General features: G+C 46.5%; 1 protein-coding gene across 2 annotated transcripts in view; it reads left to right on the forward strand.

The window, feature by feature from the left end:
- LOC134944569 (transient receptor potential cation channel subfamily M member 8-like) overlaps window positions 1-22,844 on the forward strand; it is a 145,593-nt gene that overhangs the window by 52,341 nt on the left and 70,408 nt on the right. The window contains exons 15-16 of one of the 2 annotated variants that reach the window (XM_063933238.1): window positions 7,524-7,636; window positions 20,859-21,072. In XM_063933238.1, coding sequence (XP_063789308.1) covers window positions 7,524-7,636; window positions 20,859-21,072 — 327 coding nt within the window. Of the gene's footprint in view, window positions 1-7,523; window positions 7,637-20,858; window positions 21,073-22,844 lie in introns of those variants that run through there. The other variant, XR_010181900.1, reaches the window with a different exon arrangement.

Here is a 22,844-nt window from a genome sequence, read left to right on the forward strand (position 1 = left end):
CTCAGTACTACGTCCCCTATATTACACTTTTTTACCTCTTTATTTTGACAACATTTTGCTGCAATATTCTGCTGTTGGGCTTATGTCTTAGCGTACCCAATCTGGGCCGCATTCACAAGTGCAAAACAGCCAAATCGTATTGCAGAATCCTGGCTAAGGTAGTATGTACAGTACCTCAATAGGAGCAGGTGTGCCTTGATTTACACCACTGCTCATGAGATTGTGGAGTAGAAGCAGAGTTCTCTGGCCAAACGGAGGATTTCTGCTGAGAGGGGGCTGATTTTTTGCTAAGTACAGAATAGGAGGCCAATAGGACAACATTTGAGCGGTGCAAAAATTAGATTTCATTTTGTGGACGGATATTATAGAAAAAGTAAAAAGTTGGTAACAGAGATATTTTAGTATCTTGCCTGGGGCTCCATGGGGTCTTAATCAGTCTCGGAATCAATATGTGCATTTACACGTGCTCTCAACTGTCAATAGTTCCTTTTTCAAGCATGAACTGCAACCAGTTTTTCCCGCAAAAAAAAAATCTAAAAGAGACACACTATGCAAAAGTGTAAATATCAAATGAACATTCAACTTCCAACCAACCGTTATCCCAACACACAAACTATTCCTGCTCTCAACTCATTGGGGCTAATTCAACAAGGAACGCAAAACTGCAAAAATTGCAAAAATTGCGAAACTACGTAAAATCTGAGACAAAAAATACAATTTCTGAGACAAAAAATGCAAGTTCTGAGGCATAGCAAAAACTGCGTATGCACTACGAAAACTAGGCGTGTAGGGGGTGTACTAAAGGGCTGGACTCGCAAAAACTACGAGCAGGGGCGTGTTGTGGGTGTTTGCAGATTTTAGATAGGCGGAACATACGCATTTTTTGCAACTGAATGCACATTTAGGGTGTGCAGTTTATGAGTGACTACAGGTCAACCTTAAATCTGCACAAGCTGACCTCAGTTGTAGAATGTTCAATGAATACTGCAATCATTGCTTCATTACACCCAGCTAAAGCAGCTCACACTGCTGACCACAATTCACTTTATTCACCTGCATTGAAACTTAACAACATGTAAGGGATCTTTAAACTATTTAACACATGTATTACTCTAAAATATATGTTAGTAGTAACCTAATAATTCTTTAAGTTAATAACAATGCAGGATTGTCAAGAACACACTTGTTTCTCTGACGTCCTAGTGGATGCTGGGAACTCCGTAAGGACCATGGGGAATAGACGGGCTCCGCAGGAGACTGGGCACTCTAAAAGAAAGATTAGGTACTATCTGGTGTGCACTGGCTCCTCCCACTATGACCCTCCTCCAGACCTCAGTTAGATTTCTGTGCCCGGCCGAGCTGGATGCACACTAGGGGCTCTCCTGAGCTCCTAGAAAGAAAGTTTATTTTAGTTTTTTTATTTTACAGTGAGACCTGCTGGCAACAGGCTCATTGCATCGAGGGACTAAGGGGAGAAGAAGCGAACCTACCTGCTTGCAGCTAGCTTGGGCTTCTTAGGCTACTGGACACCATTAGCTCCAGAGGGATCGACCGCATGGAACTGGCCTTGGTGTTCGTTCCCGGAGCCGCGCCGCCGTCCCCCTTACAGAGCCAGAAGCAAGAAGAGGTCCAGAAAATCGGCGGCAGAAGACTTCGGTCTTCACCAAAGTAGCGCACAGCACTGCAGCTGTGCGCCATTGCTCCTCATGCACACTTCACACTCCGGTCACTGAGGGTGCAGGGCGCTGGGGGGCGCGCCCTGAGGGCAATATATGACACCTTGGCTGGCAAATCTACATCATATATAGTCCTAGAGGCTATATAGATGTAAAATTACCCCTGCCAGTATTCCAGAAAAAGCGGGAGAAAGTCAGTTGAAAAAGGGGCGGGGCTTCTCCCTCAGCACACTGGTGCCATTTTCTCTTCACAGTGCAGCTGAAAGACAGCTCCCCAGGCTCTCCCCTGTAGTTTTCAGGCTCAAAGGGTTAAAAAGAGAGGGGGGGCACAAAATTTAGGCGCAATATTGTATATACAAGCAGCTATTGGGAAAAATTCACTCAATATAGTGTTAATCCCAAAATTATATAGCGCTCTGCCTCTGGTGTGTGCTGGCATACTCAATCTCTCTGTCTCACCAAAGGGCTGTGTGGGGTCCTGTCCTCAGTCAGAGCATTCCCTGTGTGTGTGTGCGGTGTGTCGGTATGGCTGTGTCGACACGTTTGATGAGGAGGCTTATGTGATGGCAGAGCAGATGCCGATAAATGTGATGTCGCCCCCTGTGGGGCCGACACCAGAGTGGATGGATAGGTGGAAGGTATAAACCGACAGTGTCAACTCCTTACATAAAAGGCTGGATGACGTAACAGCTATGGGACAGCCGGCTTCTCAGCCCGCGCCTGCCCAGGCGTCTCAAAGGCCATCAGGGGCTCAAAAACGCCCGCTCCCTCAGATGGCAGACACAGATGTCGACACGGAGTCTGACTCCAGTGTCGACGAGGTTGAGACATATGCACAATCCACTAGTAACATCCGTTACATGATCCCGGCAATAAAAAATGTGTTACACATTTCTGACATTAACCCAAGTACCACTAAAAAAGGGTTTTATGTTTGGGGAGAAAAAGCAGGCAGTGTTTTGTTCCCCCATCAAATGAGTGAATGAAGTGTGAAAAAGCGTGGGTTCCCCCTATAAGAAACTGGTAATTTCTAAAAAGTTACTGATGGCGTACCCTTTCCCGCCAGAGGATAAGTTACGCTGGGAGATATCCCCTAGGGTGGATAAGGCGCTCACACGTTTGTCAAAAAAGGTGGCACTGCCGTCTTAGGATACGGCCACTTTGAAGGTACCTGCTGATAAAAAGCAGGAGGCTATCCTGAAGTCTGTATTTACACACTCAGGTACTAGACTGAGACCTGCAGATAGTGCTGCTGCAGCGTGGTCTGTAACCCTGTCGTTGTCTTATATATGAGGGATGCACAGAGGGATATTTTGCCGGCTGGCATCCAGAATTAATGCAATGTCCATTCTGTCAGGAGGGTATTAGAGACCCGACACTGGACAGGTGATGCTGACTTTAAAAGGCACATAGAGCCTTATAAGGGTGAGGAATTGTTTGGGGATGGTCTCTGGGACCTCGTATCCACAGCAACAGCTGGGAAGAAATTTTTTTACCTCAGGTTGCCTCACAGCCTAAGAAAGCACTGTATTATCAGGTACAGTCCTTTCGGCTTCAGAAAAGCAAGCGGGTCAAAGGCGCTTCCTTTCTGCACAGAGACGAGGGAAGAGGGAAAAAGCTGCACCAGTCAGCCAGTTCCCAGAATCAAAATTCTTCCCCCGCTTCCTCTGAGTCCACCGCATGACGCGGGGGCTCCACAGGCGTAGCCAGGTACGGTGGAGGGCCGCCTCAAAAATTTCAGCGATCAGTGGGCTCGCTCACAGGTGGATCCCTGGATCCTTCAAGTAGTATCTCAGGGGTACAAGCTGGAATTCGAGGCGTCTCCCCCCCGCCGTTTCCTCAAATCTGCCTTGCCGACAACTCCCTCAGGCAGGGAGGCTGTGCTAGAGGCAATTCACAAGCTGTATTCCCAACAGGTGATAGTCAAGGTGCCCCTACTTCAACAAGGACGGGGTTACTATTCCACACTGTTTGTGGTACCGGAACCGGACGGTTCGGTGAGACCCATTTTAAATTTGAAATCCTTGAACACATACATAAAAAAATTCAAGTTCAAGATGGAATCGCTCAGGGCGGTTATTGCAAGGCTGGAGGAGGGGGATTACATGGTATCCCTGGACATCAAGGATGCTTACCTACATGTCCCCATTTACCATCCTCACCAGGAGTACCTCAGATTTGTGGTACAGGATTGCCATTACCAATTCCAAACACTGCCGTTTGGACTGTCCACGGCACCGAGGGTCTTTACCAAGGTAATGGCAGAAATGATGATACTCCTTCGAAAAAAGGGAGTTTTAATTATCCCGTACTTGGACGATCTCCTTATAAAGGCGAGGTCCAAGGAGCAGTTGTTGGTCGGAGTAGCACTATCTCGGGAAGTGCTACAACAGCACGGATGGATTCTATACATTCCAAAGTCACAGCTGGTTCCTACCACACGCCTACTGTTCCTGGGGATGGTTCTGGACACAGAACAGAAAAAAGTGTTTCTCCCGCAGGAGAAAGCCAAGGAGCTGTCATCTCTAGTCAGAGACCTCCTGAAACCAAAACAGGTATCGGTGCATCACTGCACACGAGTCCTGGGAAAAATGGTAGCTTCTTACGAAGCAAAATTCCATTCGGCAGGTTCCATGCAAGAACCTTTCAGTGGGACCTCTTGGACAAGTGGTCGGGATCGCATCTTCAGATGCATCGGCTGATAACCCTGTCTCCAAGGACCAGGGTATCTCTACTGTGGTGGCTGCAGAGTGCTCATCTTCAAGAGGGCCGCAGATTCGGCATACAGGACTGGGTCCTGGTAACCACGGATGCCAGCCTTCGAGGCTGGGGGGCAGTCACACAGGGAAGAAATTTCCAAGGACTTTGGTCAAGTCAGGAGTCGTCCCTACACATAAATATTCTGGAACTGAGGGCCATTTACAATGCCCTAAGTCTGGCAAGGCCTCTGCTTCAAAACCAGCCGGTACTGATCCAATCAGACAACATCACGGCAGTCGCCCATATAAACCGACAGGGCGGCACAAGAAGCAAGATGGAGATGGCAGAAGCCACAAGGATTCTCCGATGGGCGGAAAATCACGTCTTAGCACTGTCAGCAGTGTTCATTCCGGGAGTGGACAACTGGGAAGCAGACTTCCTCAGCAGACACGACCTACACCCGGGAGAGTGGGGACTTCATCCAGAAGTCTTCCAACTGTTGGTAAACCGTTGGGAAAGGCCACAGGTGGACATGATGGCGTCCCGCCTAAACAAAAAACTAGATATTGCGCCAGGTCAAGGGACCCTCAGGCAATAGCTGTGGACGCTCTAGTGACACCGTGGGTGTACCAGTCGGTTTATGTATTCCCTCCTCTGCCTCTCATACCAAAGGTACTGAGAATAATAAGAAAACAAGGAGTAAGAACGATACTCGTGGTTCTGGATGGGCCAAGAAGAGCTTGGTACCCAGAACTTCAAGAAATGATATCAGAGGACCCATGGCCTCTACCGCTCAGACAGGATCTGCTACAGCAGGGGCCCTGTCTGTTCCAAGACTTACCGTGGCTGCGTTTGACGGCATGGCGGTTGAATTCCGGATCCTAAAGGAAAAGGGCATTCCGGAACAAGTCATTCCTACGCTGATAAAAGCCAGGAAAGAAGTAACCGCAAACCATTATCATATTTGGCGAAAATATGTTGCGTGGTGTGAGGCCAGGAAGGCCCCAACAGAGGAATTTCAGCTGGGTCGTTTTCTGCACTTCCTACAGTCAGGGGTGACTATGGGCCTAAAATTGGGTTCCATTAAGGTCCAGATTTCGGCTCTGTCGATTTTCTTCCAGAAAGAACTGGCTTCACTGCCTGGAGTTCAGACATTTGTAAAGGGAGTGCTACATATTCAACCCCCTTTTGTGCCTCCTGTGGCACCTTGGGATCTCAACGTGGTGTTGAGTTTCTTAAAATCACATTGGTTTGAGCCACTTAAAACTGTGGATTTGAAATATCTCACGTGGAAAGTGGTCATGTTATTGGCCTTGGCTTCGGCCAGGCGTGTGTCAGAATTGGCGGCTTTGTCATGTAAAAGCCCTTATCTGATTTTCCATATGGATAGGGCAGAATTGAGGACTCGTCCCCAGTTTCTCCCTAAGGTGGTATCAGCTTTTCACTTGAACCAACCTATTGTAGTGCCTGCGGCTACTAGGGACTTGGAAGATTCCAAGTTACTGGACGTAGTCAGAGCCTTAAAAATGTATATTTCCAGGACGGCTGGAGTCAGGAAAACTGACTCGCTTTTTATCCTGTAGGCACCCAACAAAATAGGTGCTCCTGCTTCTAAGCAGACTATTGCTCGCTGAAATTGTAGCACAATTCAGCTGGAGCATTCTGCGGCTGGATTGCCGCATCCTAAATCAGTAAAAGCCCATTCCACGAGGAAAGTGGGCTCATCTTGGGCGGCTGCCCGACGGGTCTCGGCTTTACAATTTTGCAGAGCTGCAACTTGGTCAGGGGCAAACACGTTTGCTAAATTCTACAAAATTGATACCCTGGCTGAGGAGGACCTTGAGTTCTCTCATTCGGTGCTGCAGAGTCATCCGCACTCTCCCGCCCGTTTGGGAGCTTTGGTATAATCCCCATGGTCCTTACGGAGTTCCCAGCATCCACTAGGACGTCAGAGAAAATAAGATTTTACTCACCGGTAAATCTATTTCTCGTAGTCCGTAGTGGATGCTGGGCGCCCATCCCAAGTGCGGATTGTCTGCAATACTTGTATGTAGTTATTGCCTAACTAAGGGTTATTGTTGAGCCATCTGTTGAGAGGCTCAGTTATATTTCATACTGTTAACTGGGTGTAGTATCACGAGTTATACGGTGTGATTGGTGTGGCTGGTATGAGTCTTACCAGGGATTCAAAATCCTTCCTTATTGTGTCAGCTCTTCCGGGCACAGTATCCTAACTGAGGTCTGGAGGAGGGTCATAGTGGGAGGAGCCAGTGCACACCAGATAGTACCTAATCTTTCTTTTAGAGTGCCCAGTCTCCTGCGGAGCCCGTCTATTCCCCATGGTCCTTACGGAGTTCCCAGCATCCACTACGGACTACGAGAAATAGATTTACCGGTGAGTAAAATCTTATTTTTCCTACAAAACATGTACAATAACATTTACAAGCAAGTTTTTTTGTTTTTTTGTTAATGGCTTTTTGTTAAAAGCTGAGTATTTTTATGATTTAAAGCAACAAACAATTTTATTATCTTCAGAAATCATACCCACATACATGTGTAAGGTTTTCTTTTTTTTTCCCCCCTTGACAAAGAAACATATGTTCAATAACATCACCACAATAATTGTGATTTTGTGGACATTTTAATTATGCACCACTTTAAAAAAAATAAAAATTTCACATTAAACAATAACATAAGGAATGTTAATAATAACAAAGAAACATTAATATGTCATGTATGTAAACTTTCAACATAAAAAAAACAACTATTTTTTTTTCCTTTTTCCGCCTGCGTTTGTGGATTCACCAGCGGAAGTAGCTCGTCTTGTTGTTCGACGTATCCTGTCAGTAGGCATGGTTGGCTTAATGTTATGTGTGGCTGATGTTAAATTGTGACATCAGAAACCTTTACGCAAAAAAATGCAACTAAGTGTAAGTTTTTTTCGCAAAAAATGAGGATTTTTAAATCGAATCTAAAATTTGCAAATTTGACAAGTCCACCTTTTTTTTGTAACATTAAATTAGTATTGCAGATTTTCCGTTTGGGCGTGCTTTCACAATTTTGCGATTGGTTGCAGTTTTTGCTAATTTGTACTTTTTATTATCCTTACTGAATTAGCCCCATTGTCTGTTTTTTATACCAACTCAGAACTTCCTCTCCAAGCAATGGTACGGGGAGGTTTCCAGAAATAACAAAGTATGGAAGATTATCTTGTCCCCTGTGTTGTTTCCTCTCATCGGCTGTGGATTCATATCATTCAGGTTTGTATGTTCTTCCATACTATTACAGCACAATGCACACAGGTACACAGGAAAGTCACCTTGTATAGTCTGCGACTATAAAAGAGATATAATAGCATAGAAAAGGATTTACACAGACACATAGGGGCTGATTTTAAGTCTGAAGCCGCAGAGTCCACGCGTGTGTGTCTTGTGCTGGTATTGCTTCTGCGACTTTATGCAAATACTGCTACAAGTCTAAGGGTGTGTACACACGGTGAGATTATTTCTTCCGATTCTGACTATATTGTCAAAATCGGAAGAAAAGTTAGTGCAGATGGCAAGGTGACAGTCACCTTGCGATCCCGATTCGATGCCGATGCCCGGTCCCGCGTGGTCGGCATCGCAAGAATAGATAGTCTGTGCAGGCAAGTCAATTTTGACTATCTCTATAGAAGAGGTAGTCAAAATTGACACTTAGCCAAAATCGCACATAGTCAGTATCGCAAGCACACTCATTATGTGCTTGCGATACTGACTATGTGCCGACCCGGCCCCTGTCTCATAGTGAGAATCGGGCATAGCCCGAATCTCACCATGTGTGCACACCCTAACTGTTGCATATCCTTAGGGCAGCTGCAGGTTCCCTACCTGAGTATGGCCTCTATGCGAATGATTCTGAGTCTCTGTATGCACCCACTATCAGTGACACACCTGCGGAACTCCCATAACACACCCATTCTCTGTGCATCCACTTAGCCACCGCTCTGTCACTGCCCAGGAAAAGCCCAGTACATTTGTAAAACATTTCTGACACTCTACGTCTCCCATGCGTCTCATTTATTTATTTATTAACAGTTTCTTTTATAGCGCGGCAAATTCCGTTGCACTTTACAGTTGGACACAATGATAAAACAAAACTGGGTAATAAACAAACAGTCATAGAGGTAGGAAGGCCCTGCTCGCAAGCTTACAATCTAGAGGGAAATAGGCATAGATACACAAGGAGAGGCACTATTTCTTTGCATATGGCATCTGGACGCATGTGCAATGCGACATAGATCTATGTGCAGAAGAAAACAAATCGCTCCTGTACGTTCGAGATCACTGCGCCTCTGACGCAGAATCAGGCCCATAGTGTTAAGAACAAATAATAGTGATAGTATTTTAATGTGTGTATTAAAGATTTTGAATCAGTTAACTGGATACATAGGGGCTAATTCAGGTTGGATCGCAAAGAGCATTCCAACTGGAATTTTTACGATTGCCCCGCGGGCGCAGGCGCAGCGCCCATCCTGCGCATGTGCCCACATTTACTGCGGGCGCCCCACAGAAAATGCGAACACCTCTGCCTGTCAATCTGGGCGGCCTTGCCCTGCGATGGGTGGCCCCCAGTATGTGATATAAAGGGTTGGAAATTCTGCTACTTAGCAGAATTTGCAATCCTTACTGAATCCGGCCCATAGAACTGTATAAAAATAATAGCTAAGGCATCCACCTTGATCCTCATTAATGGCTCCTTGAATGTGTCATATTATCTCTTCCCCCCTTTGCTAACTGTATGCTTCCTCAATTTCCAGATTAACTAAGATCCCCCATTCTGCTGTCTTTATTCAACACTCAAGATCACATCTGCCATTAACTCCCTCCCCTATTCCTCAACTAACTGTCACCGTTCTCTTTTCTCTCTTTAACCACTTAACTGACGATTTATTTCGCCGAAAACCGCTCCGAAATTGTCGTTTTTTTAAATGAGTGAATTAGGTGAAGAACATGACTTTAACCCTATCCCAGCAGCAGCGGAGGGAAGATCCAGCGGCTGCTAACACTCTCTCTCTGACTGGTCGCATCCTGTGCGACCAGGTCAGATAGAGCACTTGCAGGCATCCTGTGCGACCAGGTCAGATAGAGCACTTGCAGGCATCCTGTGTGACCAGGTCAGATAGAGCACTTGCAGGCATCCTGTGCGACCAGGTCAGATAGAGCACTTGCAGGCATCCTGTGCGACCAGGTCAGATAGAGCACTTGCAGGCATGGTCGCCAGGCAAGTGGTTAAATTAGTTAGGCATCTGTATTTCACATTTACCAGGTTCTGTATAACTTGATACCTGCTGTGCAGCCTTAATCTTATTCTCAAAAACCTATTTGCAGCATGTTACGTACTGTTTGTGTTATGCCTTCCAGTGGCAAACGCAGGATTTCGAGAGTGGGGTTCCAAATGCAATCCACAATCTCCCACTCTGCGGTACATTGGAACAAGTGTGGGAGTCTTAGAGAGCAGTTGAGAACCTAATAACGACTATGGATATTAATGTAAACATGGGTCTTTTTTATACAGTGGATACTGTATGGAATACAGTATTAATATTTTGCTAAATATAGATGTTCTATAGTATAGGCTGTATCAAACATATTTAAATAATAAATAAATACACAAACATAATAGAACCAGTACTGCACATTCTAAGCACACATTCTCCCACCTCATGGTAAGTCTCCTGTCTCTTCTTCCTGGTAGCTACTAACTGGTCTAGTGCACTGATTGAGGACTCAGATACACACACACACACACACACACACACACACACACACACACCATACTTACCTACTGTCCCGGATTCTGCGGGAGACACCCGGTTTTCGGGTAGTCCCCCGCAGCCCCCGGAAGATGCTAATCGCGTCATTTTAGCTCCGCCCCTAGCCAAATTTCATCCAATTACCGTCTTTTCCCGGTGGGTGGGCGGGGCCTACTGATGTAATCAGCTTGGCTACTCCCTCATCACCGCCCACCTGCTTCTCCTCTCCGGTCATCTCCCGGAGAGGAGATTTAAAATATCGGCAAGTATGACACACACCAAACTTGGATATTGCTACCACTGGGCATGTGTAGAAGCTCTGCTCTGTCACCTGAACAGCATGATGTAACAGGAGATATAGTAATTGTATTATATACCATTGCTATTGTTGTTATAATTGGAGCCACTGGCCAGAGGAGGGGGTTTCCGGGCAACCAGAACCCCCCCGCCTGCGTTTGCCTATGCTTCTATGTGCAGGAGCACAACTTGTTTAGATTACAATATGTTTCACCTACCGCTGTATCTTTTGGGGATGCAGTCAATATACCGGCTGTCGGGATCCCGGTGTTCAGGAGACCAACGCCGCAATCCCAACAGCTGGTGAAATACCAATGTCCGGAATACCGACACACACTCGGCATTCCACATTCGGTTGGTGGATCCACACCACCAACTCAGTGGGAATAGAACCCCTGGCAAGCAAAGCGAGCCACTGGTGCCCGATGCATGGCGAGTGCAAGGATCCTGCGAGGGAACTTGCTGCTTCTTTGCCGCAATTCTGGCAGACGGGACGCCACTGTCGGTATAGTGACAGTCGGAATTACGTCTGCCGGGATATCATATGTATTCCATCTTTTGATGCTGTTAAGAAAATTTAATTCCGCCCCAAAAAATGAATACACTTTCTTTATAAAAATATCTAAATACATTTTTAATAGAAACACATTTTTACTTTATATTAGTTTGATGACCAACAATGTTTTCATAAACTTATAAAAAATTATGGTGTTGGTAGATGCAATAAGTAATAACCCAAAAGATATTCCAGTCTTATCTAAAACTTAATTTATAAAATCTTTCGCTCACTATGGAATATAATGGTCGCAGTTAGTGAGAAGTCACAAAATACTACTGATGAAATCACCAGAAGAAACGCGTTGAATATGTGTGACCAGCGATCAGGAGACCACCGGTCACAATACCGATGATGGGATCCCAGCTTTTAGATGGCCGGCAGGGGGGCGAGTGCAACAAAGCCCCAAGTGGGCTCTCTGCGCTCGCCACGCAGCGGACTCGGTTCACTGCGCTCGCCACAGGTTCTATTCCCACTCTATGGGTGTCATGGACACACACGAGTGGGAATATTCCCTGTTGGCTGGCATGCCAACCGGCCGGATTGTGAGGCTGTGGGATCCCGGACTCGGTATTATGACCGTCAGTCTCCTGACAGTCAGTCACATAACCGCATCCCGAAGAAACGCGTCAAGCTTGCTACTGTAAAGTGCTGAGCTCTTCTTTATGGCTACTCACCTTTCATTTGAAGTGGGTGCTTCATTTCTTCTTATGAACACAAGAAGAATCCTTTACAGTACACCAACAATTTGCACCCTGTAGCTGCATGATGCATGGTATTGCAATTTGCAACTGCTCATACAATTACTCTACTGTACAATGAAAACAAGTTCCTGATGTGCCACTGGAAAGGTTTGTTTTCAACACAATGTCAGCGTCCGGGGTCTTACCGGATCGCTGGGGCCCTGGGGCTGGCTTCACGGGCAGCTGGGCAGCGGCGGTGGAGGGCTGCGGCGCTGGGTTCAGGGGTACAGGCAGCGGTAATGGCGCTGAGGGGGTCCGTTCGTGGCGGCGGGACGCTGCTGCAGCGGCTCCCTCTCGCTAAACCGTTGCCTAGGAGACCAGGGGCAGTGAGCAGCATGTTGTCTGAAAAGGTCTGAATTACTGGGCGCCGCCATATTGGAGACCAAGTTTCTGACATAATTCTTGTTCCTAGTTTTCCAGCCAATCCAGGGAGACGTCTTCCTATAAAAGGGGGCTGGTTTAGGACAGGGATGCCAGTGATTCAAGTTACAACCCTGTTGTAGGTGCTTTAGCCTGTGCTGCCAGGATTCCTGCTGTATTCTGGTACTTCTAACCCTGCTTTGCCAGTTCTCAGTTGCTGCTGCAGTCCTGCCGTCCCTAGCCTGCTGCTGTCCGTGGAGACGCTCTTGGAAAACTCGGTCCAGTAAGACCCTTTGGGCACGGACGACCCCGGGTCTCTTGCCTCGTCCTCCAAGCCACAGTCTGCAGATTCTTGCTCCCAGCTAAGTCCTCGAACCACCGTTCACAGTCCTCAGCTCGTTATCTCCAGCTTCATCTTTCTAGCCACAGTCTACAGTTCTCAGTCTCCAGCCACGACCCAAACTACCGTCCACAGTTCTCAGCTCCCCAACCGCAGTCTCCTCTTATAAGTCACAGTCCATGGTTCTTGTCTTCAGCCACGTTTTTACTAGGGATGAGCGGGTTCGGTTCCTCGGAATCCGAACCCGCCCGAACTTCATGTTTTTTTACACAGGGCCGAGCGACTCGGATCTTCCCGCCTTGCTCGGTTAACCCGAGCGCGCCCGAACGTCATCATCCCGCTGTCGGATTCTCGCGAGGCTCGGATTCTATCGCGAGACTCGGATTCTATATAAGGAGCCGCGCGTCGCCGCCATTTTCACACGTGCATTGAGATTCATAGGGAGAGGACGTGGCTGGCGTCCTCTCCGTTTATAGAGAAGAGAGTGAGACAGTAGAGAGAGACACAGTAGTAATTTTGGGGAGCATTAGGAGGAGTACTAGTTACTTGCTGAAGTGATAGATAGTGTGACTGTATATTATCTGACTTGTGGGGGAGACACTGACAGTGGGGAGCAGTTAGAGTCTGAGAGCAGGACTCAGGAGTACATATAACGTACAGTGCACACTTTTGCTGCCAGAGTGCCACACTGCCATTGTGACCACACTGACCACCAGTATAATATATATTGTGATTGTCTGCTTAGGAGTACTACTTGCAAGTTGCTGATAGTGTGACCAGTGACCTGACCACCAGTCACCACCAGTTTAATATATATATATATATATATATATATATATAATTGTATATAATATATATATAATATTGTATACCACCTACCCGTGGTTTTTTTTTTCTTTCTTCTTTATACATACTACTATAGTAGCTTACTGTAGCAGTCTGCGGTGCTGCTGAGCTGACTGTGTCCAGCAGGTCCGTCATCAGTCATTACATAATAAATATATATACCTGTCCGGCTGCAGTACTAGTGATATTATATATATATATATATATATATATATATTGATTTCATCTCATTATCATCCAGTCTATATTAGCAGCAGACACAGTACGGTAGTCCACGGCTGTAGCTACCTCTGTGTTGGCAGTCGCTCGTCCATCCATAATTGTATACCACCTACCCGTGTTTTTTTTTTTTCTTTCTTCTTTATACATACTACTATAGTAGCTTACTGTAGCAGTCTGCTGTGCTGCTGAGCTGACAGTGTCCAGCAGGTCCGTCATCAGTCATTACATAATAAATATATATACCTGTCCGGCTGCAGTACTAGTGATATTATATATATATATATTGATTTCATCTCATTATCATCCAGTCTATATTAGCAGCAGACACAGTACGGTAGTCCACGGCTGTAGCTACCTCTGTGTCGGCAGTCGCTCGTCCATCCATAATTGTATACCACCTACCCGTGGTTTTTTTTTTTTCTTTCTTCTTTATACATACTACTATAGTAGCTTACTGTAGCAGTCTGCGGTGCTGCTGAGCTGACTGTGTCCAGCAGGTCCGTCATCAGTCATTACATAATAAATATATATACCTGTCCGGCTGCAGTACTAGTGATATTATATATATATATATTGATTTCATCTCATTATCATCCAGTCTATATTAGCAGTAGACACAGTACGGTAGTCCACGGCTGTAGCTACCTCTGTGTCGGCAGTCGCTCGTCCATCCATAATTGTATACCACCTACCCGTGTTTTTTTTTTTTTTTCTTCTTTATACATACTACTATAGTAGCTTACTGTAGCAGTCTGCGGTGCTGCTGAGCTGACAGTGTCCAGCAGGTCCGTCATCAGTCATTACATAATAAATATATATACCTGTCCGGCTGCAGTACTAGTGATATTATATATATATATATTGATTTCATCTCATTATCATCCAGTCTATATTAGCAGCAGACACAGTACGGTAGTCCACGGCTGTAGCTACCTCTGTGTCGGCAGTCGCTCGTCCATCCATAATTGTATACCACCTACCCGTGGTTTTTTTTTTTTCTTTCTTCTTTATACATACTACTATAGTAGCTTACTGTAGCAGTCTGCGGTGCTGCTGAGCTGACAGTGTCCAGCAGGTCCGTCATCAGTCATTACATAATAAATATATATACCTGTCCGGCTGCAGTACTAGTGATATTATATATATATATATTGATTTCATCTCATTATCATCCAGTCTATATTAGCAGCAGACACAGTACGGTAGTCCACGGCTGTAGCTACCTCTGTGTCGGCAGTCGCTCGTCCATCCATAATTGTATACCACCTACCCGTGGTTTTTTTTTTTTCTTTCTTCTTTATACATACTACTATAGTAGCTTACTGTAGCAGTCTGCGGTGCTGCTGAGCTGACAGTGTCCAGCAGGTCCGTCATCAGTCATTACATAATAAATATATATACCTGTCCGGCTGCAGTACTAGTGATATTATATATATATATATATATATTAATTTCATCTCCTTATCATCCAGTCTATATTAGCAGCAGACACAGTACGGTAGTCCACGGCTGTAGCTACCTCTGTGTCGGCAGTCGCTCGTCCATCCATAATTGTATACCACCTACCCGTGGTTTTTTTTTTTCTTTCTTCTTTATACATACTACTATAGTAGCTTACTGTAGCAGTCTGCGGTGCTGCTGAGCTGACAGTGTCCAGCAGGTCCGTCATCAGTCATTACATAATAAATATATATACCTGTCCGGCTGCAGTACTAGTGATATTATATATATATATATATTAATTTCATCTCCTTTCATCCAGTCTATATTAGCAGCAGACACAGTACGGTAGTCCACGGCTGTAGCTACCTCTGTGTCGGCAGTCGCTCGTCCATCCATAATTGTATACCACCTACCCGTGGTTTTTTTTTTCTTTCTTCTTTATACATACTACTATAGTAGCTTACTGTAGCAGTCTGCGGTGCTGCTGAGCTGACAGTGTCCAGCAGGTCCGTCATCAGTCATTACATAATAAATATATATACCTGTCCGGCTGCAGTAATAGTGATATTATATATATATATATATATATTAATTTCATCTCCTTATCATCCAGTCTATATTAGCAGCAGACACAGTACGGTAGTCCACGGCTGTAGCTACCTGTGTCGGCAGTCGCTCGTCCATCCATAAGTATACTAGTATCCATCCATCTCCATTGTTTACCTGAGGTGCCTTTTAGTTGTGCCTATTAAAATATGGAGAACAAAAATGTTGAGGTTCCAAAATTAGGGAAAGATCAAGATACACTTCCACCTCGTGCTGAAGCTGCTGCCACTAGTCATGGCCGAGACGATGAAATGCCAGCAACGTCGTCTGCCAAGGCCGATGCCAAATGTCATAGTACAGAGCATGTAAAATCCAAAACACCAAATATCAGTAAAAAAAGGACTCCAAAATCTAAAATAAAATTGTCGGAGGAGAAGCGTAAACTTGCCAATATGCCATTTACCACACGGAGTGGCAAGGAACGGCTGAGGCCCTGGCCTATGTTCATGGCTAGTGGTTCAGCTTCACATGAGGATGGAAGCACTCAGCCTCTCGCTAGAAAACTGAAAAGACTCAAGCTGGCAAAAGCACCGCAAAGAACTGTGCGTTCTTCGAAATCCCAAATCCACAAGGAGAGTCCAATTGTGTCGGTTGCGATGCCTGACCTTCCCAACACTGGACGTGAAGAGCATGTGCCTTCCACCATTTGCACGCCCCCTGCAAGTGCTGGAAGGAGCACCCGCAGTCCAGTTCCTGATAGTCAGATTGAAGATGTCAGTGTTGAAGTACACCAGGATGAGGAGGATATGGGTGTTGCTGGCGCTGGGGAGGAAATTGACAAGGAGGATTCTGATGGTGAGGTGGTTTGTTTAAGTCAGGCACCCGGGGAGACACCTGTTGTCCGTGGGAGGAATAGGGCCGTTGACATGCCTGGTGAAAATACCAAAAAAATCAGCTCTTCGGTGTGGAAGTATTTCACCAGAAATGCGGACAACATTTGTCAAGCCATGTGTTGCCTTTGTCAAGCTGTAATAAGTAGGGGTAAGGACGTTAACCACCTTGGAACATCCTCCCTTATACGTCACCTGCAGCGCATTCATAATAAGCCAGTGACAAGTTCAAAAACTTTGGGCGACAGCGGAAGCAGTCCACTGACCAGTAAATCCCTTCCTCTTGTAACCAAGCTCACGAAAACCACCCCACCAACTCCCTCAGTGTCAATTTCCTCCTTCCCCAGGAATGCCAATAGTCCTGCATGCCATGTCACTGGCAATTCTGACGAGTCCTCTCCTGCCTGGGATTCCTCCGATGCATCCTTGCGTGTAACGCCTACTGCTGCTGGCGCTGCTGTTGTTGCTGCTGGGAGTCGATGGTCATCCCAGAGGGGAAGTCGTAAGCCCACTTTTACTACTTCCACCAAGCAATTGACTGTCCAACAGTCCTTTGCGAGGAAGATGAAATATCACAGCAGCCATCCTGTTGCAAAGCGGATAACTGAGGCCTTGACAACTATGTTGGTGTTAGACGTGCGTCCGGTATCCGCCGTTAGTTCACAGGGAACTAGACAATTTCTTGAGGCAGTGTGCCCCCGTTACCAAATACCATCTAGGTTCCACTTCTCTACGCAGGCGATACCGAGAATGTACACGGACGTCAGAAAAAGACTCACCAGTGTCCTAAAAAATGCAGTTGTACCCAATGTCCACTTAACCACGGACATGTGGACAAGTGGAGCAGGGCAGGGTCAGGACTATATGACTGTGACAGCCCACTGGGTAGATGTATGGACTCCCGCCGCAAGAACAGCAGCGGCGGCACCAGTAGCAGCATCTCGCAAACGCCAACTCTTTTCTAGGCAGGCTACGCTTTGTATCACCGGTTTCCAGAATACGCACACAGCTGAAAACCTCTTACGGCAACTGAGGAAGATCATCGCGGAATGGCTTACCCCAATTGGACTCTCCTGTGGATTTGTGGCATCGGACAACGCCAGCAATATTGTGTGTGCATTAAATATGGGCAAATTCCAGCACGTCCCATGTTTTGCACATACCTTGAATTTGGTGGTGCAGAATTTTTAAAAAAACGACAGGGGCGTGCAAGAGATGCTGTCGGTGGCCAGAAGAATTGCGGGACACTTTCGGCGTACAGAAGACTGGAGCACCACCAAAAACGCCTGAACCTGCCCTGCCATCATCTGAAGCAAGAAGTGGTAACGAGGTGGAATTCAACCCTCTATATGCTTCAGAGGTTGGAGGAGCAGCAAAAGGCCATTCAAGCCTATACAATTGAGCACGATATAGGAGGTGGAATGTACCTGTCTCAAGCGCAGTGGAGAATGATTTTAACGTTGTGCAAGGTTCTGCAACCTTTTGAACTTGCCACACGTGAAGTCAGTTCAGACACTGCCAGTCTGAGTCAGGTCATTCCCCTCATCAGGCTTTTGCAGAAGAAGCTGGAGGCATTGAAGGAGGAGCTAAAAGGGAGCGATTCCGCTAGGCATGTGGGACTTGTGGATGGAGCCCTTAATTCGCTTAACAAGGATTCACGGGTGGTCAATCTGTTGAAATCAGAGCACTACATTTTGGCCACCGTGCTCGATCCTAGATTTAAAACCTACCTTGGATCTCTCTTTCCGACAGACACAAGTCTGCTGGGGTTCAAAGACCTGCTGGTGACAAAATTGTAAAGTCAAGCGGAACGCGACCTGTCAACATCTCCTCCTTCACATTCTCCCGCAACTGGGGGTGCCAGGAAAAGGCTCAGAATTCCGAGCCCACCCGCTGGCGGTGATGCAGGGCAGTCTGGAGCGACTGCTGATGCTGACATCTGGTCCGGACTGAAGGACCTGACAACGATTACGGACATGTCGTCTACTGTCACTGCATATGATTCTCTCACCATTGAAAGAATGGTGGAGGATTATATGAGTGACCGCATCCAAGTAGGCACGTCAGACAGTCCGTACTTATACTGGCAGGAAAAAGAGGCAATTTGGAGGCCCTTGCACAAACTGGCTTTATTCTACCTAAGTTGCCCTCCCACAAGTGTGTACTCCGAAAGAGTGTTTAGTGCCGCCGCTCACCTTGTCAGCAATCTGCGTACGAGGTTACTTCCAGAAAATGTGGAGAAGATGATGTTCATTAAAATGAATTATAATCAATTCCTCCGTGGAGACATTAACCAGCAGCAATTGCCTCCACAAAGTACACAGGGAGCTGAGATGGTGGATTCCAGTGGGGACGAATTGATAATCTGTGAGGAGCGGGATGTACACGGTGATATATCGGAGGATGATGATGAGGTGGACATCTTGCCTCTGTAGAGCCAGTTTGTGCAAGGAGAGATTAATTGCTTCTTTTTCGGTGGGGGTCCAAACCAACCCGTCATTTCAGTCACAGTCGTGTGGCAGACCCTGTCACTGAAATGATGGGTTGGTTAAAGTGTGCATGTCCTGTTTATACAACATAAGGGTGGGTGGGAGGGCCCAAGGACAATTCCATCTTGCACCTCTTTTTTCTTTCATTTTTATTTGCGTCATGTGCTGTTTGGGGAGTGTTTTTTGGAAGGGCCATCCTGCGTGACACTGCAGTGCCACTCCTAGATGGGCCAGGTGTTTGTGTCGGCCACTAGAGTCGCTTAGCTTACTCACACAGCTACCTCATTGCGCCTCTTTTTTTCTTCTTTGCGTCATGTGCTGTTTGGGGAGTGTTTTTTGGAAGGGCCATCCTGCGTGACACTGCAGTGCCACTCCTAGATGGGCCAGGTGTTTGTGTCGGCCACTAGGGTCGCTTAGCTTACTCACACAGCTACCTCATTGCGCCTCTTTTTTTCTTCTTTGCGTCATGTGCTGTTTGGGGAGTGTTTTTTGGAAGGACCATCCTGCGTGACACTGCAGTGCCACTCCTAGATGGGCCAGGTGTTTGTGTCGGCCACTAGGGTCGCTTAGCTTAGTCATCCAGTGACCTCGGTGCAAATTTTAGGACTAAAAATAATATTGTGAGGTGTGAGGTATTCAGAATAGACTGAAAATGAGTGGAAATTATGGTTTTTGAGGTTAATAATACTTTGGGATCAAAATGACCCCCAAATTCTATGATTTAAGCTGTTTTTTAGGGTTTTTTGAAAAAAACACCCGAATCCAAAACACACCCGAATCCGACAAAAAAAATTCGGTGAGGTTTTGCCAAAACGCGGTCGAACCCAAAACACGGCCGCGGAACCAAACCCAAAACCAAAACCCAAAACCCGAAAAATTTCAAGTGCACATCCCTAGTTTTTACCCTCACTCACAGTTCCGCAGTTCTTTGTCTACAACTACGTTCTCAAATCACCGTTCACCAACCTCAGTTCTCTACCTCAGCTCTGTACATAATAAATACTTTCCATTGACTCTCAAACCCCGCCTACGTCCTTCATTGCTCCGTGTCCCATGCAAAGGAACTATATCCAACCCCCTCGTCTTGTTCTTTCACAGCCTGCTACCTCCTTGGGCAAATCTCAGCTGCCGGATCCTCAAACTCTGCTAGACGTGACACACAAGTGCAGAGCCCAGTTATCGACTTCTCATTAACCAATAGTGGGATTATGATGTTAAAAAAAGAGATTCAAATATTTTTGTAAAAAAACTTTTTGATAATTCAGGGATATCTTTTGTATTACTATTTACTGCATTCATCAGCAGTATATTAATTTGTTAATTGTGCTTGGCAATCATATAGAGCATCATATATTTCTATGAAGTTTTTTTCTTTCTTTTATGTGAATCTATTATTTTTTTTTAGCAAATGATTTTATACATTTTTATATTGCACTTACGGCAGGGGCTGGCTGGCAACTTTTAGCCTGGGGGGCAGACTCAAGCATGTTGCCCAGCTTTTCACAGGTAATGCAATGCAACAGTGGCCCTGGAACACTTAAATTGCACTGGCCCGGGGGGCAGATGGCACCCTGCCCCCCTGTCCTGCCAGCTCCTGACTTATGGCCTAATTCAGGTTGGATCGGTCCTGCGATCCAGCAAGCAGTTTCCCGATAGTCATCAAACTGCACAGGCAGAGGCATTCGCGGGGTAGGACGGGGGCGGCCGTCATTGTCAGAAATGGAGGAATGCAACCCCCATTTTCTGGGAGTGGCAAGGCCAAGTACTGCATCGCGAAACGCAGTTTCCTTGGCCTCGCAAGCCACTCTGCATCTACAGTAGCGCTGCTGTTTCTGTAATGCAGCTACTGTTGGCTGATAACTCTTTGTGATATTGCTGTGAGAGGATATTCATAAAATACAGTATATTCTCCATTGTTATCTATATTACCTATTTGTGTCCTTGTTCTCAATACAGGAAAAAGACAGAGTTAAAAAGAACCTTTCTATCGAATTACATTTATTTCTTCTCCTCTCCCTTTGTCGTCTTCTCCTGGACGGTTATTTTCTATATTGGATTTCTGCTTCTCTTTGCATACGTCCTACTGATGGATTTCCAGCGGTACCCGACTGGAGCTGAGATCTCAGTCTATGTGCTGGTGTTTATCTTGTTATGTGAAGAGATAAGACAGGTATAGTACAATGCACCATGTGTAAGGCTTGACGTGTAAGGATTGACGCTATAGGGCATATTTATTTATGAAACTGCGCCTTTTCAAAGTTGACGGTTTGCCAGCAGGATTTAAAACTGGAAAAATATTAAATAATGCAAAACCAGGTGTGTCTTACATTTTAAATTATTGCTGTTATAAATTCTGTGCCAAAACTGCCAACAATTTGCAACTTTGAAAAGTTCCCGTTATTTTGTGTGCAGAATTCAGTCTACATATTAGTGGACTCTTTTATAAAAACAAAATTGGTTATACCAGTCATTGAGTTCCAGGTTTCAATGAGCCACACTTGCAGATTACAGACCATTGCATACAGGGTCAGTGCTAGGGTGTTCGGCGCCCCCCCCTGCAAACTATAAATTTGCACCCTCCCATAGCATAACAGTGACGCTTACACATGTAAAGCTCCTGTACCAGTGATGCTTACACACGTAACGCCCGCTGTACCAGTGACGCTTACACACGTAACGCCCGCTGTACCAGTGACGCTTACACACGTAACACCCCCTGTACCAGTGGCGCTTACACACGTAACGCCCACTGTACAGTGCCGCTTATACACATAATGCTCCCTGTAGTAGTGCCGCTTATGCACACAATGAACCCTGTAGTAGTGACTAGGGAGGCCAATCCTGGGCCATTTTTTCAATCCCGGGATTCAGGATTGAAAAACGGTCTATCCCGGGATTCCCGGGATTGCAGTAGGGATCATTGAAGGTTGTAGGGAGCAGCGCTGGAGGGAGGGTGTAGGCGTCGGTGCAGGAGGAAGGAAGGGTGTAGGTAGCGGTGCGGGACTCGGGAGCGAGGGTGTAGGTAGCGGTGCGGGAGGGAGGGTGTAGGTAGCGGTGCGGGAGGGAGGGTGTAGGTCACGGCACGGGAGGGAGGGTTGGTAGCGGCGTGGGAGGGAGGAAGGCTGTAGGGAGCACTGACTGCATGGAGGGAGGGTGTAGGTAGCGGTGCGGGAGGGAGGGTGTAGGTAGCGGTGCGGGAGGTAGGGAGGGTGTATGTTATGATTCCAGCACTCTGGTCTGAGGAGATCTTATTGCAAGGACCGGAGCACTGGAACGTAATGCTGGGGAAGGGAGCGGGAATGGAAAATAGCCCCTGGCCCCCTAACTCCGTTGTCTCGCCCGTGCTGTCAGAAATCCCCTGCGAGACTATGGTTGCTTGAGCCCATGGAAGCCGCGTTTGAAGGGCGGATTATGTCTGCCCAACTCCGATGCCCCCTCAGGTCTTAATGGGAGACAAAGGGAAATCCGAGACAGGGTGATAACAAGGGGCCCTCTGACTAAACAACCAGGCCAGGGGCTACAAGCTAACTAGAAACAAGAATATGTGCGGAAAAAACGCCAGGGAAAAGGACAACCAAAATATCCACTTGTCCACTCTCCTACCCGGCACCGCCGAGTTCCGGAGAGGACTTGTGGAAGCGGAACCCTCCGCAAATGCTCCGAAACAGAATATAAAGATTAAGCCGCTGAGCCGCAACACACGGCAGAGCCGCAACTCACGAACACCACTCGATATTCTCTGGTGATCGTTGAGGACTACAGGGGACCAAATGACTTCTTGGGATGAGATGACAACTCCAAGATACAGGACTTCTGAGGACAGGAATGACCGGACACAGCAGGACTGGAACAGACGTTCAGCAAACCAAAACAGCATGCAGGAAGCTATTACCGGCGTCTGTGTGAAGCACTGAGAAGCATTTAACAAAGAGTCCTCCAATC

This window comes from Pseudophryne corroboree, chromosome 7 (assembly GCF_028390025.1).
Source record: "Pseudophryne corroboree isolate aPseCor3 chromosome 7, aPseCor3.hap2, whole genome shotgun sequence".
Taxonomy (NCBI): Eukaryota; Metazoa; Chordata; class Amphibia; order Anura; family Myobatrachidae; genus Pseudophryne; species Pseudophryne corroboree.